General features: G+C 45.9%; 1 protein-coding gene across 13 annotated transcripts in view; it reads left to right on the top strand.

The window, feature by feature from the left end:
• Positions 1-7,169, top strand: part of POLR3E (RNA polymerase III subunit E) — a 33,422-nt gene extending 26,253 nt beyond the window's left edge. For 3 of the 13 annotated variants that reach the window (XM_042921764.1, XM_042921762.1, XM_042921763.1), the window contains exons 15-22: positions 136-195; positions 293-450; positions 913-974; positions 1,493-2,016; positions 3,789-3,932; positions 4,568-4,645; positions 5,844-5,969; positions 6,615-7,169. In XM_042921764.1, the coding sequence (XP_042777698.1) occupies positions 136-195; positions 293-450; positions 913-974; positions 1,493-2,016; positions 3,789-3,932; positions 4,568-4,645; positions 5,844-5,969; positions 6,615-6,671 (1,209 nt within the window). In that variant the 3' untranslated portion in view covers positions 6,672-7,169. The other 10 variants (XR_006197705.1, XM_042921770.1, XR_006197706.1 and 7 more) reach the window with 10 other exon arrangements.
• The last annotated feature ends 11,871 nt before the right edge of the window (positions 7,170-19,040 follow it).

Below are 19,040 nucleotides of genomic sequence, written 5' to 3'. Positions count from 1 at the left end.
TCAAGTCTGAGTTCTTGTCGGCGACTGTCTTCCCTGCCCTCGGGGCCCCAGGACAACTGCATGGGTTTGGGGCACGGTCTTAGGAGCAGTCTATCTTTGTTTGCCCCCGGAAACATGCTGCTTTTTCTCCCTCAGATGTGGAAGTTCACACAGAGCCGGTGGGTGGTACGGAAAGAGGTGGCAGCAGTGACTAAAGTAAGTGACGTTCCCCCTCAGAAGCCCAGGCCCTGCAGGGAACGGGGGCCGGGGCGGGCTTTCGGGCCTGCGGGCCTCACTTCTTCCCCTCCCCCAGCTCTGCACGGAGGATGTGAAGGACTTTCTGGAGCACATGGCCGTAGTGAGGATCAACAAAGGCTGGGAGTTCATACTGCCTTACGACGGAGAGTTCATCAAGAAACATCCAGATGTGGTCCAGCGGCAGCACATGCTGTGGTCGGGTATCCAGGCCAAGTAAGGGCTTACTGAGCCGTCCACAGCCACTTCGTCCCCTAGGCCGGGTGTGGGCTGGTGAGAGCATACTGGGGCTGCGTGCACCCCGTCCTGCACGCCAGTGGATGTGGCAGATTGATCCAGACCCGACCACCGCCCCCCCCCCCCCCCCACAGGCCTGGTACAGCCACCCCTGCCAATCAGAGCTGGCAGGTGTGTTCTTAAGGGTCAGGAAGGAGGGCTGCGTGTGGAGAGCAGGAGCCGGGGTTTGCATGGCCCGAGGCAGCGGGCTGGAGACTGGCCGCGGAAGAGAAGGCTGGGCCACCGTCGCCCACCGCAGGGCCGTGCGCGGTGGGGAAGGGCGGCCGGGCTCTGCGCGCACAGCATCCTCGGTCACCAGGATGTCCCTGGCCTCAACAGGGAACGTTGCCGTAGTGAGGCAGGTGACCCGGGACGTGGCTTAAAGTTTTTTCTTCTTTTCAGATTAGAAAAAGTCTATAATCTCGTGAAGGAAACCTTGCCAAAGAAGCCAGATGGACAATCAGGTGTGCGGGGGGCTTCGGACTGGGCAGGCCCTTAACCTGCCCCTGGCTCCAGGCGGGCTGCTCTGCTGGGGCTCGTCGGGCCCAGAGAGGGGTGTGTGGCTCTCCGCACCGGTTGGCCTTTCTGTGCTTTCCTCTCCCTTCCCCACAGACCTCAGCTTAAGGCTTGTCCCCCTTAAATGCTTGGCCTCGGGGACTGAGGGCCTGTGCGCTCTGAGGCTCTCCTGGGTTCTGGGCCCTCTTGGGTCGGCAGGAAGTGGTGGGGGGACAGGAGGAGCTGGCAGAGACCGGGAACCCATCCTGGTTGGGGTCTCCCAACGTGCGATGCTGACTCTCCCCACTTCTCTTTCTTTCCTCTCTGCCGGGGTAGCTCAGTCCCCGCTGGGTGAGGTGGGAGTGAGAGGCTGGTCTGCACTGTTTCCATCCCCTCCCTCTGGGAGACCGGGGGGTGTCCGCAGGCCGAGGGCCCCTCTCTGCCCTGTCTCTACGCCCCCCTGAGCAGCACTGGCCTCTGCCTGCAGGGCCTACCGGGCTGGTCTCCGGGGACCAGCGAGTCCAGGTGGCCAGAAGCAAGGCCCAGCAGAACCACGCGCTGCTAGAACGGGAGCTGCAGCGGAGGAAGGAGCAGGTGCGGGCGTCCACGGTCCTGCCCGGCGTGCGGATCAAGGAGGAGCCCGTGAGTGAGGAGGGAGAGGAGGAGGAAGAGCAGGAAGCAGAAGATGAGGAGCCCATGGACACCTCTCTCGGTGGCGGCCTCCACAGTAGGCTGGCCAACGGGCTGCCTGGCGGGCGGGTGGCGGGCGGGGACAGCTTCAACGGGCACCCGCCCCCGGGCTGTGCCGGCACCCCTGTGGCCCGGGAACTGAGGGCCTTCGTGGAGGCCACCTTTCAGAGACAGTTTGTGCTCACACTGAGTGAACTCAAGCGCCTCTTCAACCTGCACTTGGCCAGCCTGCCACCTGGTCACACGCTGTTCAGCGGCATCTCGGACCGCATGCTGCAGGACACGGTGCTGGCCGCCGGTTGCAAGCAAATACTGGTGCCTGTAAGTAGAGCCTGCGCCGGCCCGATGGGCATACGAACGAGGCTGCCCTCCGGCCCTCAGGCGGGCTCCTGGGCGGGCAGCGCTGCTCGTGGCGGAAAGGAGGCCGGTCCCGTCACTCTGGAGTGGCCTGCGCCCTGCTTGCCTTGGGGGTGTCGGTTTGGAGGCTGCCTGGGAACGCGGGAGGACCACTGACCTTGCTTTGAATTTTGGCTCTCGTGTGGTGGCTTTGTGTGACCTCGGGCCTCTTAGGCTCTGCGCCGTCGTGTGACGTGGGCAGATGTTGGCTTTGGTCTCCTGGGACTTAGGTGAGGGCCCCCTGAGATGTCTGAAGGCGCCAGGCCGCTACTTGGCCTAGAGCGGGGGCTGTCCGTGCAGGTTCCCTGGCCTGGTTTCCAGCCCCCACTCTGCTGCTGCCGGCACATCTTGTTCCTGTCGTTTTTTCAGGATGACTTTTTTTTTTTTTTTTTTTTTTTTTTTTTGAGAGAGAGAGAGTTGGGGAGGGGGCAGAGTGAGTGAGAGAATGTCAAGCAGGCTCGGCCCTGTCAGTGCGGGGCTCCATCCCACAAACTGTGAGATCGTGGCCTGAGCCGAAATCAAGAGTCAGACGCTTAACCGACTGAGCCACGCAGGCCCAGCCCCAAGCTGACTCCACTTCTGTTATCATTTGATCTTCTTTGCAATTTGTAGGTATAGAAACCGAGTTTTAAAGAAGGGAAATGAGCTTGTCTCGTATACCAGGAAGTGATAGAGCTGGAATTTGAACCTCAGTTTAGTGGCTGCAGGGCTGAAATATTTTTTTTTTTTTTTTTTTTTTTGAGAGAGAGAGAGAGAACAAGAACATGAGTGGGGGCGGGACAGAGAGAGGGAGAGAGAATCCCCAGCAGGCTCCGCACTGTCAGCGCAGAGGCTGATGTGGGGCTCGAACCCACAAACCATGAGATCATGACCTGAGCTAAAATCGATAGTTGGGCGCCTGATCGACTGAACCACTCAGGTGCCCCAGGGCTGAACTCTTTTCTGCTGTAGTGGCTTGTGCGTGGGTTCCGGCAGGCCTTCCAGGCTAGAGGTTAGCTGGCCAGGCCAGCATGGTTAGCATTTCTGATGCCAGGCCTGCAGGTGGCAGCGTGACACCCCCGTCCCCCCACCCCGGGGCTTCCTGTCCCTGCAGAGGAAGGGGCCCCGGAGTGAACGAAATGTAGGAGCAGAGCGTGTGTTGTGGACCATTTCCCTTAGCTGAGCGTGAGGAGTGTCAGCTGTGGCTTCAGGACATGGTGCTGGTTATTCTCTCCTCCTAAGCTCTGCCCAGACTTGGCGCCAGACCGCGTGACGTGGGGCTGCGGCTGCCTCTTAAGAGATCGTTGACGTTTGCAGTCCAAGGTCAGAAGCACCTGCAGCCTTGGGTGATGAGGCAAAGGCCCAACTCTGTGTACGCGAGAAACAGAAACTAGGACGAGAGGCCTGAGGTCCCATGCTGGCGGGGCCGTCCCAGGAGATCTGGCCCTCGTGTCTGGGAGCCTCCTTGGTGTGGTTTCCTCTGGAAGGTACCAGGGTTTGGGGGCCCTGCCCTATTTGGAGCACCCTTGCCCCCCCAGCAAAGGGGTCTAGGTAGCCCCAGGCCGTCTTGGGTGCTGTGTGGATGGGAGAGGGATGTGAGGTAGGCTGCTCTCAGGTACCCTTGCCCTATTTCTCCCTCTTAGTGGGGCTGGGATCTCTGGGAGACCATGGCCCCTCTGCTGCTCCCATCCATCTCCCTCCCCATGATCCTGATGTAGGGACCGTATATCATAGTCTCCTCTGAGGAGGAAAAGACCTCAGATGTGTACACAAGGATGCTCAGGTCCAGGGAGCAGGAGGAGACTCGACTCACAGGCTTGAGTTTAATCCTGTTTCTACTATTAGACGTTCGACTGTGGACAGTGAGTAAACCTCTGCCCTGGAGCAGCTCCCTGCTCCCACCTCTCTGGTTTCCAGCGATCAAATGAGATTGTACGTGTCAGGGTCCCCCCGGGGCTTTATGTGGTGGTAGCCACCCCTGTTGTGTTGTCAGGGCTGGAAACCAGTCTACCAGGTGCCCCGAGCCTGGCCACCCTTTTCTTGGTCCCCCTTCAGACCCTGCTGAACCAAGCGGCATGGGTGCTTGGGAGCTGGGCAGGGTCCGTAACCCACAAGGACACGGCCCTCGAGAGAGGGAATCCCCAGATCCTCCTAGGGGCCGTGGGGGTGGGAGTGCTTCTCAGGGCCCATCTGCGCGTGTATATTTAGGGTAGGAGGACACTGGGTGTCGGAGCAGAGCGGGGAGCTAATGCCAGGCTAACGGGACACACAGCAGAACTCCCTTCCCCACCTTGTCAACTGCATCCGGCGACTTGAGGCTGGGCCTGTCCCGCTCCCTCCCACTGACGCCCTAGTGAGTGGCAGGAGCTGGAACTGGAACCCACAATCTCACAAGGGCGGCTCCGTCCCTGAATGGGGCTTGTGCGGGCTGGGACGGGTGAGGGGCGGGTGGACCCACGTGGCAAAGACAAACTACTAATGCCTAGGCCTTGGTTAGTTTCCCCCACAGACCGCTGCATCCCCAGATGAGCAGAAGGTGTTCGCCCTCTGGGAGTCTGGAGACATGAGCGATCAGGTGAGGTGACCTCTGCTACCGTCTCCCCAAGAGCAGGGAAGGGGGTGTGAGGCCTTCGGGGAGACCCAGAGTGTGGTAACACATGCTCGTTTTCCAGCCGCTTTCAAGTTTAAATATTCTGGCTCCGTGTCCCCGCGTAGTGTTAGGCCGGACGTGCCAGACATTTGACCGGAACCCTTGGTCCCCTACTACCATCTGGACTGGCTGCATCCAAGTCCTCTTCTAAAAAATCTCCATAGACTCCTAGGACCAACCCCCGAGACTTCGTTCAGTTCCAGAGGAACGGGGAAGGGTCCTAGGTATTTAAACTTCTACAAAGCTTTCCAGAGGATTCTGCCACCCAGCCTGTCTGGTGAACCGGTGACAGTCCACGTTTCTCAGGTGCTGGATTTCTAGGTTAGAGAAACTGGTCCATTTTGCCTCCTGTCACACCCTGGCAGGAAGGGTCATAAGCGTCTAGTGAACAAAATAGGAGTTAAAACAGCAGCAGTGGCTGCATGGACCCTGACGTCCAGAAATTTTCCTTCAGTCGTGAACTTGCTTGAACTTTAAGTATTTCAGAGTAAACTGCTAAAACACTAGTCGGCCCTATTCCTAAGGTGTGGGGAGGAAGGGAGATCCCTCTTCTGCCTCAGAGGGGCTGACGGACAGGCGAGGACAGACGGACAGGCGAGGACAGACGGGAGGGCCTCTGTGCCCCGGGGCTGTGACGGGGCCCTGGAGCAAGAGCGTCTGCAGGGGCTCTTCCTGAGCCAGCCTGTGTGCTCTTGGCCGGAATAGGTGGCATCTGAAGTTTCTGGTCCTGAAGGGGTAGGAAATGAAAACAATTTCACAATTTCAATCTGATAATGAGAAGATAAGTGCATTGAGACAAAGCTCTATGGGCAACAGTCTCCAGCCCTGTCTTCATGTAGCTTAGACGGTGACTTTCCCTGCATCCTAAATCCATTTTCACTTCTGTTTTGTGTCACGAACACCACGTCTGTACTGCCGATCCTCCGCTGGCGCTTGCCTGGTCCTTTCTTCTTCTTGGGGTCTCAGGGGACGATGGATTGGTCGGGTGTATTCCTGTCTAGAGAAGTCCTGGCGCACACAGACTGCAGAGTGGAGTTCAGTCCCATGGCTCTGGATCTCTTGTTCAGGGAGGTTTCTCTTTTAGGTGACTGTTTCCCACAATAACATATTTTTGCTACTAAAGCACCGACAGGTTTTGCTTGAAATCTTTTCCAAAAATTACCGGGTCCGCCGGAACATGATCCAGTCGCGGCTGACTCAAGAGTGCGGAGAGGATCTGAGTAAACAGGAGGTGGACAAAGTGCTAAAGGTACACGCGCTCTGGGGAGCAGCGCCTGCGGTGGAGGCCGACAGGGGGTGGAAGTCCTCCCCGCCCACCCCACCGCCCCCCCACCCCCGCCAGCTGCTCACGGCTCGTCCAGCCGGTCATCCCTTTAGGTGACTGGGCCTGAGTCCTGACTCCACTCCCCTCTTGAATCCTGTACCACTTGGCTTTCAGTAGAATCAATTTTTAAATTTGAAAGGAAATACATAATTTATCATCTAGTATATGCAAGTCCTTAAATATACTACTTATAATGCTTTTATGAACGGACTATGGTGCAGAAACCTTGGAACACAGAAAGCTGAGGATGGTTTCTTTACATCTTGACTTAGTATCTCAAACATCCAAGGCCGTCTCTGGTGCTGTTTACGAAGCACCTTTGTTCTGGGTCAGCTTATTGACAGTTTTTTTTATCTTGTGCTTGCCGAGCATATTCTTTTGTGGTTCCCCCCCCCCCCCCCCCCCCGAGAGGAAGAGGGCCTGAGCCCCAAGCACTAAAGAGACCAGGCAGTTACCACAGCATCGTCATCTCCCGTTTGTGTTCTATCCATTAATCATAAACCGAGTCGTGAGGAGCCGTACGGGCCGGAGTAGCTGCCTCGCCTGCTGAACACCCTTCTTTCGTCACAGGACTGCTGTGTGAGCTACGGTGGCATGTGGTACCTTAAAGGGACGGTACAGTCTTGACAGTAGTCTCGGACCACTCACCCAGTGCATCGAAGTCCCAGGAAGGACGGCGGAGCCGGCGGAGGTGGACGCAGCCTCACCTGCTTCCGAAGCCACGGAGCAAGAGGACCTGACCGTCCCGCGGCTGGGGTGTCGTGCTGTCTGGTGGCCAGCGGGGGTCACCCTCAGCCAGTGGCAGGGTCAGCTTCAGTTAGATCGCTCCCAGAAGACGGCAGCCGGGACCTTCTTTACAGTATAATTTGAAATCCCCAATGTATTTTGCTTATTATTTGGTTTCATTCTCCTAATAAAGAGAGTGTATACTGACCACAGGCAGGCTGATATAAATCATGGTTTAATATTTTACTTTTCAAACTTAATGCCAACGAGGTCTAAGTTATGTTTACAAGATGAAGAAAACCTCAAGGTTTTAAATATTTAAAATGTCTAGAAGCCAGTGTGTAGTTTTTGATTATCTGCTAAGACTTCGGCCAATTTCATTAAACAAACCAAATCGAATTGTTCTACTGTTGGGTTTCTGTGGCCACTTTACCTTTTAAAACTCCTTACTTTATGTAGCAGTCTCGACTGTTTACATGAACCATAGGAAAAATCAGAATCAAATCCATCTATTCTGTTTGCATAAGGATGCAAACAAAACCAGGTAAGTATGGAACGGTGTATAAGTAAGGTTATCACACTTTGATGTAAAAAATTTATATTTTGTGTATTTTTAAAATAAATGTAACACTAACCTGGCATCGTGGTGCTACTGTCTTCAAAGGGTCACAGGAAGGCAGTGCTGTCTGTGCTCTCAGGGCCTCGATTACAGCCAGGGGAGGGAGCCCACCGTGGGCGGCGGGGGGGGGGAGGAGGGGAATGACCTGAGCAGCGCTGCCTGGCACAACCATGCAGCCATAGGTGTAACTTGTACATTTTGACAGTAAAGAGAAGCTAGTAGAAATAGGTTATTTAGCCCAAGATGTAGCTAAAACAGCAATGTATAATTAAAAATGTTAGTACAGGGGCGCCAGCTAAGTTGGTAAGCATCTGACTTTGGCTCAGATCATGATCTCACAGTTCGTGAGTTCGAGGGCTATGTCGGGCACGCTCTCAGCAGAGCCCACTTCGGATTCTGTGTCTCTCTCCCTCAAAAATAAACATCAAAAAAGTGATAATAAAAAGTACAAAAAAAAAAAAAATACCACGTTTTCAAGATCTGGTACCTTATACTTACGCCATTTGCAGTTTGGACCAGCCACAGTTTAAGTGCTCACTTGGGATGTGTCGCTAATGTCAACCTTATTGGATAGTACAGCCCTAGAGGATTAGGAAGAAAGTAAGAGTAAGCTGGTGTGGGCAAGATGTGAAATTTTACTACCTAAGTCTTTTTCCATGATCTGTTTTGGGCAAAAGAGCCACTGGTACCTGAAGGTTTAGTTGATGGTCTATGCATGCTCAACACCAAAAAGGAAAACATTTGGTAATGTAGTTTCACAGGACATTATGCTCTTGGTACTACTAACATGAGCCTGAAAAGAGTAAAAAGTTTCCAGAGTTGATCAAGAGTATGTCCAGTTATTGTATAACCACCTTACAAAGGAGAGACTCCTCATGGTGCACAGCAGAGACGGCATGACCACAGAGAAGTTAAGGGTCTCAGGGCTCAGTGGGCAGTCATAGCCTGAAACACACTGACAAAGGGAAATGAGTTAAACACTGAATTCAAATAGGAAAGTAAACTTAAGGAATTTAGGAAAGAATTGTTAAAAACAAAAAAATCCGCTGTAAGAATTAAAGATAGACCAACATGAAGGAAAATGGCATGAGCCTTACAACTGGTTGGAAAGACCCTCCCCCACTCATGCTCTGTCCCTCTCTATGTAAAAAATAAACATTAAAAATTAAAAAAAAAAAGGGGGGGGGGTTGGCGTCTGGGTGGCTCAGTCAGTTGAGCATCCGATCAGGTCATGATCTCACAGTCTGAGTTCGAGCCCCGTGTCAGGCTCTGTGCTGACAGCTTGGAGCCTGCTTCGGATTCTGTGTCTCCCTTTCTGCCCCTCCCCTGCTCATGCTCTTGCTCTATCAAAAATAAACATTAAAAAAAATTTTTTTTAAACTGATTGGAAAGAAAAAGACCAATTATTAGAGAAGAACAGGTCCAGGAATTTCCATGGTTGAACTATTCTCACATCTTTATGACAAGCACAAGGGTTAAACTTAAGCATGTAACAAGCCTCCAAATCCAGAAGCAGTGGTTTAAAATTTGACAGAGGCGCCTGGGTGGCTCAGTCGCTTTAACATCTAATGCTCAGGGCATGATCTCACGGTAAATTGGAGCCCCACGTTGGGCTCTGTGCTGACAGCCTGGAGCCTGCTTCAGATTCTCTCTGCCTCTCCCCTGCTTATGCTCTCTCTCAGAAATAAACTTAAAAAAAAATAATAAAACCTGACAGAGCATGCTATGAATACAAATCTTAAGTAGTAGATTGCACTGGCATGTTAAAGAAAAAGCTACCCTGGAGTGCCTTGGTAGCTTAGTTGGTTGAGCGTCCGACTCGATGTCAGCTCAGGTCATGATCTTGCAGTTTGAGAGCTTGAGCCCCATGTCAGGCTGTGGGCTGATAGCATGGAGCCTGCTTAGAATTCGGTTTCCCTCTATCAAGATTACATATACACACACGCACACACACACACACACACACACACACACACACCCAGGGCGCCTCGGTGGCTCAGTCCATTAAGTGTCCGACTTTGGCTCAGGTCATATCTTGCAGTTTGTGAATTCGAGCCCCGCATTGGGCGCTCTGTGATAACAGCTCAGAGCCTGGAGCCTGCGTCAGAGTCTGTGTCTCCCCCTCTCTCTGCCCCTCCCATGCTCATGCTCTGTCTCTGTCTCTAATAAATGTTAAAAAAAAAATTTTTTTTAATACCCTAAGGTGCCTTGCAAAGAGGATACTGGGAATAACTACTGTCACAGACATGCAAGGGTGGTATCAGGGCATCAACACTGCAGCTCATACTATAAACAGGCCAAAAGGGAAGGAGGAACAATTCCTCTCAGGGATCAAGATCTATTTCATTCCAGATATAATAAGTTCTTAAAGTAAGAGTAGATGGATTCTCATTAGCCTCAAACAGTAAAAAGTTAACATCATGCTAAATCAAACATTGGACATGCACCTTAGGATTGAGATGTATGTTTACTCACCATAATTATTTCATATCCTGGGTACACTTCTTAGAGCAGTTAGACAAAGATTAAATTAAAAATTACACAAATTAGTTTCCTTTGTCTAGCAAAGAAGTTAGACAAAAATAAAGGAGCCAAGACATTTTTTTCCAACACGTCAACAGAATCAACTAAAAGCTGCTCTCAATAAGCATTCAACAAAATAGCTGGAATCAATAGATTTCCTACACGCAACTATAGTCAGAAAATGTAACAGAAGATCTTACATTCAGGAGGTGAAACTTCTGAAATCTGTAAGACCTAAACTGTAAAAATATGAAAACTGAGAAACAAAGACCACTGGAATAAATGGGAAAGCATGAACCCATGTTTTGGATCAAAGTCTGTGTCAGTCTGTACTTAAGTAATTTTTCAGCCTAATTTCAATAACCATTTATCCCCAAGAACCAGACGAGCCAACTTTAAAGTTCTTATTGCAAAAATCATGCAAGAACAACAAAAAGAAACCAGCGAAATTCTGAGGGAGCAATGAGGGCAATACTCCCTTACCAGTCAGGAAAATATCAAGCTAGATAGTAATTAAAAACTGCCACAGGTGCACAAGAACCAGATCCTACAACAGAAATAGGTTCCAATGCATGTAGAGATTTAGTACTGATTCAGGTGATTTTAAGCGATGGGGAATAGATGAAGTTTAGGAAGATTCTGGAAAGATGGTGATGTGATGTAGCTATTTTTTAGAAGTTTATGTATTTATTTTTGAGAGAGACAGAGACAGCATTAGCAGGGGAGGGGCAGAGAGAGAGGGAGAGGGAGCATCCCAAGCAGGCTCCACGCCATCAGCACAGAGCCCAATGTGGGGCTCGATCCCATGAAACTGAGGTCATGACCTGAGCCAAAACCAAGAGTCAGACACTCATCCAACTGAGGCACCTAGGTGCCCCTGATGTATTTTAGAATCCCAGAGTCTAAAGGCTTGCAACTTCCAGGGAGAATAAGGACTGTCAATGGCACACAATTTTGGCAATTTTGGCTCTTAGCACAGTAGCTGCTGCTACTAGTAGTAATAGTAGTTGCTACTCCACCACGAGCCACATTCATGGAGAAGCTCGCGGCAGCTTGTAGGAACCTGGCGGGCAAAAAGATCCTGTTCAAATGCCAGGAATCTGTGATCTGATTGCCGCTTCTACCAGAGGTGGGCAGCTGCTGTTGTACCTCCCCTCATGGTTGCAAGCCTCTACAGCTGGGGGTGAAGTGACTGCCAGGGGATTTTTAAAGGGCCGGAAGGCTCCCTGTCCCCCTCATTCTTCACTTTTTCCCCTTCGTGAGCCAGACATTAAAAACTAGGATATTCAAAAAATGATTGTTTACATAGAGAAAATTAGAAAGTGACCATGCATGCCCAGGGAAAGGCTCACGAGAGACCTGAGAAGCCCTGAAGTTTACACCTCAGGCCGATCCTCAGCAGACACAGCCTGCAGCAATCTAAGGAACAGACACAATAACCAAGAAAACCAGCAAACCCTGGGAAAGAAGGGAGAATCTGATTCCCAGAGTTATTATTAGATTCAAGTGTCCAGTGTCAAAAAACCACAAGGCATACAAAACCAGGAAAATACAGGGCGAAGGAAAAAATAAATCAACATAAATTGTCCCTGAAAGACCCAGTGGCAGGTACAGTAGACAAAGACTTTAAGACAACTGTGTTTTAAAGACATTCTAAAGAACTACAGGATGTAGAGAAAGTCAAGAAAATGTGTGAACAAAATGGAAATAATAAAAAGAGACCTAAAGAAAAAAAAAATTGGGGCACAGAATTGCACAGAAAAACACAGTAATGGAAATGAAAATTTCATGAGAGGGATTCAAAGGCAGATTTGAGCAGGCGGAAGAAAGAATCAGCAAACTTGAAGATGATGGAAATTATCCAGTCTGAGAAACAGAAAGAAAGAAAAACTGAAGAAAAGTGAGCACAATCTAAGGGACCTGTGTGACACCATTAAAAAGACCAATATACACATTGTGGGAGTCCCAGGAGAGAGAAAGAAGTGGAGAATATATGAAGAAACAATGGCTGAAAACTTGTCAAACTTGATAAAAGGCATGTAGATAAAGAATTCAAGAAGCTCAATAAACTCCAAATAAGAAAAACTCAGACCCACGGAAACACATTATAATCAAGTTTTCAGAAGCCAAAGAGAATCCTGAAAGCCTCAGAAAAGCAAATTATCACATACAGGGGGTGAGGAGGGTTCCTCAATAAGATAATCAAAAGACTTCTCATTAGAACTTCGGAGGCCAGAAAACAGTGAGCCAATATATTCAAAGTGCTTCAACAACAGCAACAACGGTCAACCAAGAACCTTATATCCAGCAACACTGTCTTTCAAAAGTGAAGAAGTTACAATGTTCCTAGGTAACAAAAGCTGACAGTTCACGATCACTAGACATGTCCTGCAAGGTGAAACATGAAGAGACTAGACAATAGCTTGAAGCCATACTGAGAAACAAAGATTTCAATAAAAGTAAATATATGGACAACTATAAAAGCCAGTACAACTATAACAGTGTTTTGTAATAGTGTTTTTGTTTTCTACATGATTCAAGAGACTAATACATTTGGGGTGCCTGGCTGGCTCAGCCAGTAAAGCATGTGACTCTTGATCTTGGCGTTGTGAGTGCAGGCCCTACACTGGACATAGAGCTTAATAAAAAAAGAGAGAGAGAGAGAGAGAGAGAGAGAGAGAGAGAGAGAGAGCGCGCGACACTAATACATTTAAAGAAAAACTATTTGTGTAAGGTAGTATTACTGTAGTTTTGATTTATAACTCCAAATTTTGTCTTCTATGTAACTTAAAAGATTAATGCATTAAAAAAAACAGTAGAGTTTATGTTTTGGGGTACACAATAAAGAGGTAGCTTTGTGACATCAATAACCAAAAGCGATGGGGGTGGGGCTGTAAAGACAGATATTTTGGGGGGTTTTTTTGTTATTGAAGTTAAGCTGGTATAAATTCAAATTAGTGTTATAACTTTAGGATGTTAAATGTAATCCCTAAGCTAACCATGAAGAAAACAACTGTAGAATATACACAAAAGGAAATGAGAAAGGAATTTAAACATCTCATTACAATAAAAAAATAAACTAAACACAAAAGAAGACAGGAATTCAGGAAATGAAGGACAAAAAAGCTGTAAGGCATGTAGAAAACAGCACAATAAATTTCCTCCTTTTCAAAATTACTTTAAATGTAAATGGATTTAACTCCATTCAAAAGGCAGAGATCAGCAGAATAAATAAAACATGACCCAACACAGATGGACCTAGAGGGTATTATACAACTAGAGAAAGACAAATATCATGATTCCACTCATATATAGAATTTAAGAAACAAATGAACAAAGAAACAAACATATCAGACTCAAATACAGACAACAAATTAATGGTTGCCAGAGCAGAGTGTGGGGAGAGGATGGGTGAAATAGATAAAGGGGACTAAAAATACACTTATCTTGAGCAAAAAGTTATGGAATTGTTGAATCATCATATTGTACATCTGAAACTAATAACACTGTATGTTAATTATACATCAGTTAAACCGCACACACGATTCAACTAGATGCTGTCTACAAGAGACTCACTTGAGTTCCAAAGACACAAACAGGTTGAAATTAGAAGGATCAAAAAAAAAAAAAAAAGATATTCCAGGGAAATTGGGAGACTTGAATACCCCAATCACAATAACGGACAGGACAACCAGACAGAAGATAACTAAGGAAATATAGGATTCAACACAGTAAGCAAATCTAGCAGATGTATAAGCAACACTCTACACAACAGAATACACATTCTTCTCAAATGCCGATAGGGCATTTTCAAGGAGAGACCATAAGCCACAAATTAGTTTCAACAGATTTTAAAAGATATCATACAAAGTATCTTCCTTGATTACAACACGATGAATTTAAAAATCAGTAACAAAAAATTGGAAAAGTCACAAAATTGAGAAAATTAAACAACATTTTAAACCACCAATCAATCAGAGAGATCAAAGGGAAATTAGAAAATACTTAAGAGATGAATGAAAATGAAAGCACAATATGCCAAAACTTATGGAACACAGCCAAAGTGGTACTAAGGGGGAAATTTAGGGCTATAAATGCTCACATTAAAAGACAAGGTGGGGTTCCTGGGTGCCTAGTTAGTTGCGCATCCAACTCTTCCCAGTTCAGATCACGATCTCGCAGTTGTGGGGTCAAGCCCTGCATTGGGCTCTGCACTGGGCAAGGAGTCTGCTTGAGATTCTCCCTCTCCTCCGTCTCTACCCTTGCTTGTGTGTGCGCACGCGCTCTCTCTAAAACACAAACAAAACAGTAAGAAAAAGGGCATCTGGCTGGTTCAGTTGGTGGAGCATGCAACTCTTCATCTTGGGGTTGTAGGTTTGAGTCCCAAACTGGGTGAGAGATTACTTGAAAAAAATAAAGTCTTTGGGCCCCTGGGTGGTTCAGCTGGTTAAGCGTCTTTGTCTCAGGTCATGTCATCACAGTTCATGGGCTTGAGCCCTGCATTGGGGTCTGTGCTGACAGCTCAGAGCCTGGAGCCTGCTTTGGATTCTGGGTCTCCCTCTCTCTCTGTTTGCTCCCCCCATGCCCTGCTCATGCTCTCTGAAAAATAAACATTTGAAAAATAAAAAATAAAGTCTCAGGGCACCTGGGTGGCTTCGTCTGTTAAGCATCTGACTTAAGCTCAGGTCATGATCTTGGGGTGAGTCTGAGCCTTGAATCAGGCTCTGCACTGACAGTGTGGGGCCTGCTTGGGATTCTCTCTCCCCCTCTGTCCCTGTCCTGCTCACTCTCTCTCAAAATAAATAAACTTTTTAAAAGTCTTTAAAAAAAAAAACCAAGAAAAATATTAAATCTACAACCTAATTTTACAACTAAAGAAACTATAAAAGGTACTAAACCCAAAGTGAATGGGTTGGAATGGAATAATAAAGATTGAGAGATCAATGAAATAGAGAATATAAAAACAATAGAGAAAAGTCAACGAAACCAAAAGTTGTTCTTTGAGAAGATCAAAAACTGAAAAACCTTTAGCTAGATAGACTAAAAAAGAGGGAGAAGACTCAAATTATTAAAATCAGAAATGAAAGTGGAGATTCTACAGAAATAAAAAGGACTAGGGCGCCTGGGTGACTCAGTCCTTAAGCATCTGACTTCGGCTAAGGTCATGATTTCATGGTTCGTGAGTTTGAGTCTCACACTGGGTGATCCTGACCCTCACATCAGGTGAGCACAAGCCCTGCTTCGGCTAAACCCCGCTTCTGTCTCTTCTCTCCCTCCCTCTCTCTGCCCCTTGTGGGATTCTCTCTCTCTCTCTGCCCCTCACTCACTTGCACCCTCTCTCAAAAAAATAAAAAGGACTTTAAGAGAATTGTATGGTTACAGGCATTGAATAATATATAGAATTGTCCAATCAATATGTTTACACCACTATATTGGGGGACCTGGTTGGCTCAGTTGATGGAGTATGCAACTTTTGATCTTGGGGATGTGGGTTCAAGACCCACATTGGGTGTAGAGATTACTCAAAAAAAATTTTTTAAATAAAATTTTTAAAATAACTTAAAACCACTATAGACATTGCTGAGAGAGAGAGAGAACTATGAACAATTGTATGCCAACGAAGTAGATAACCTAGATGAAAAGGACAAATTCCTAGAAACACAAAACCTACCAAGACTCAATCACAAAGAAAATCTGAATAAACCTATAAATAGTAATGCATTGAATCAGTAATGAAAAAAAACTCTCCCAACACAGAACAGCCTGATGGCTTCACTGGTGAACAAAATACCAGCAAACAGAATTCAAGAGCACATTAAAACGATTATACATCCTGATCAACTGGGGTTTATTCTAGGAATGCAAGGAAAGATCAACATATAAAAATTGATCAACACAATATGCTACATTAACAGAATGATGGAAGAAAAAACTCACGATCATCTCAAATGATTCAGAGAAAGTATATGGCAAAATACACCTTTTCAGGATTAAAAATAAAAAAACCAAACACTCAACAAACTAGGAAGATAACTATAATATAAAAAAAGCCATATATGAAAAAACCACAATGCGTAGTTGGGTGGCTCAGTGGGTTAAGTGTCCAACTTCAGCTCAGGTCATGATCTCACGGTTCATGGATTCAAGCTCTGCATCAGGCTCTGTACTGACAGCTCAGAGTCTGGAGCCTGCTTCAGATTCTGTGTGTCCCGCTCCTGTTCTGTCCTGTCTGCCCCTGCCCTGTTCGCTGTCTCTCAAAATAATAAACATTTAAAATTTTTAAAAATAAACAGTAAAAAATAAAAAGAAAAAGCCACAGTGAACCTCATACTCAATATTGAAAAACTGAAAGCATTTACTCAAAGATCAGGAACTAGGCAAGTATGCCTGCTTTAACCACTTCTAATTTAACAGTACTGAAAGTTCTAGCCAAAGCAATTAGGCAAGAAAAACAGAGAAGTCACTAGGATTGGAAAGGAAGAAGTAAAATTAGCTTTTTGCAGATGATATGATCTTATATGTAAAAAACTCTAAAGATTCCACAAAAACACCGTCTGAATAAATGAATTCAGCAAAGTAGCCAGATACAAAGTCAACACACAAAAATTAGTTGCATTTCTATACACTAACAATGAACAATCCAGAAAGGAAATTAAAAACCAATTCCATTTAAAATGGCATCAAGGTGGGGCACCGGGGTGGCTCAATTGGTTAAGTGTCTGATTCTTGGTTTCAGCTCAGGTAATGGTCTCACAGTGCATGGGTTTGAGCTCTGCATTGGGCTCTGTGCTGTCTGTCAGTGCAGAACATTCTTGGGATTCTTACTCTCCCTCTTTTTTAAAATAGATAAACTTAAAATAAGAATAAATTTAAAAAGATTAAACAGCATTGGGCTTACTGCTGTCAACAACTAGTCTGCTTCAGATCTCCCAAACCCCTTTTTCTCTACACCTCCCTCACTTGCACTCCAAAATAAACATAAAAAAAAACAAAAAACAAAACAAAAAAAAAACTATCCTAAAATTCATATGGAATCTCAAGGGATACTGAATAGCCAAAACAATCTCAAAAAAAAAAAAAAAAAAGAAAGAAAGAAAAAACTGGAGGACTCATACTTCCTGACTTCAACACTTACTACAAAGCTATAGTAATCAACAGTGGTACTAGCATAGAGAGACACATAGACCAACGGAATACAGAGAGCCCAGAAACAAACCCTCACATATATAGTCAAATGATTTTTGACAAGGTTCCAAGACTGTTCAATGGGGAAAGGACAATCTACTTAGCAAATGGTGCTGGAAAACTAGATATCCACATGCTAAAGAATGATGCTGGACCCTTCAATAACACCATATTGCAAAAGCTTAACATTAGGTTCGGCAGTGATCTCTTAGTATGACACTGGAGGTATAGGTAAAAAAAGGGAAAAACAAACTGAACTTCATGAAAATTTTTAAATGTTATGCATCAAAAGACAATGGACACCTAGCTAGCTTAGTGGGAACAGCATGTGACTCTTGATCTCAAGGTCGTGAGTTCAAACCCCACGTTGGTTGTAGAGATTACTAAAAAAATAGTAATAAACTTAAAAAAAAAAAAAAGACACTATCAACAGAGTAAAAAGGCAACCCAAGAATGGGAGAAAATATTTCCAAATCATATGATCTGTGTGTGTGTGTGTATATATATATATATATATATATATATATATATATATGAACTCAAGAGAAAAAATATCTTCAAAAGTGGGCCAAGGAAGGGCCCCTGGGTGGCTCAGTCGGTTGAGCGGCCGACTTCGGCTCAGGTCATGATCTCGCGGTCCGTGAGTTCGAGCCCCGCATCGGGCTCTGTGCTGACAGCTCAGAGCCTGGAGCCTGTTTCGGATTCTGTGTCTCCCTCTCTCTGACCCTCCCCCGTTCATGCTCCGTCTCTGTCTCAAAAATAAATAAACATTAAAAAAAATTAAAAAAAAAAAAAAGTGGGCCAAGGATTTGAACATTTATCCAAAGAAAATCTCCAAACGGCCAAGTGCATCAAAAGTTGTATCGCTAATCCTTAGAGAAGTGCAAATCAAAAGTACAAGGTACCACCTCACACCCATCAGGATGGCTACTATCACAAAACCAGAAAGCACATTTTGGCGAGGACATGGAGAACCTGGAATCCTGGTGCACTGTGGTGGGAAAATCTGGTGCAGCCACTGTGGAAAACAGTATGAAGGCTCCTCACAATATTAAAAAACAGCAATTCCACTTCCAGTTACAGACCCAAAAGAATTGAAAGCAGGATCTCAAAGAGATATCTGCACACACATGTTCATAGCAGCATTAATCACAATAGCTAAAACATGGGAGCAACCAAAAGTGTCCACTGATGTGGCATATACATACAGATAAAAAAATGTGGCATATACATACAGAACAGTATTCAGCCTTAAAAAGGAAATTTAATACGCTACAACATGGATGAAACTTTAGGTCATCATACTAAGTGAAGTAAGCCACTCACAAAAAGACAAATTCTGTAGGATTCCACTTACATGAGATACTTAAATCACAAAGGCAGAAAAGTATAATGGTAGTTGTCACGAACCAAGGAGAGAATGGGGAGTTATTATTAAATTGGCCTAGTTTCATGTTTAAAAATCAAAAGAGTTATGGGGATGAATTGTAGTGACAGTTGCATAAGAATGTGAACGTATTTAATACCACTTAACTATACACTTCAAAATGGTTAAGATAACTATTATATGTGTATTTTTTACAATTTAAAAAAAGAAAAATAAATGAAGTTCAGATGGATCAAACACCTGTCAAACACAAAAAGGAAAAGTATTACAAGATTAACATAACCACATAAAAATTTTGCTTGACAAAATGCCAATAACAAGGTAAAATTAAGACAAACAAAAGATTTGTGATTTCTAATTGCAAAGTGAATTTTCTAAATGCTAGAGCTCTTAAATAAGAAACACAGGCAAAAGACAACATAAATGGCTTAACAGATCACAAAATATTCAACCTTAATAAGTGAAATTTAAACTACAAGGAAACCTCACTTTTCTTCCATTAGTTTGGCAAAGGTCAAAAAGTTTACTGGCACAAGTGTGAGCAACTAGGCATCCT

Source organism: Panthera leo, chromosome E3, assembly GCF_018350215.1.
Source record: "Panthera leo isolate Ple1 chromosome E3, P.leo_Ple1_pat1.1, whole genome shotgun sequence".
In the NCBI taxonomy this organism is placed as follows: domain Eukaryota; kingdom Metazoa; phylum Chordata; class Mammalia; order Carnivora; family Felidae; genus Panthera; species Panthera leo.
This window is presented reverse-complemented; position numbering and strand designations above follow the sequence as displayed.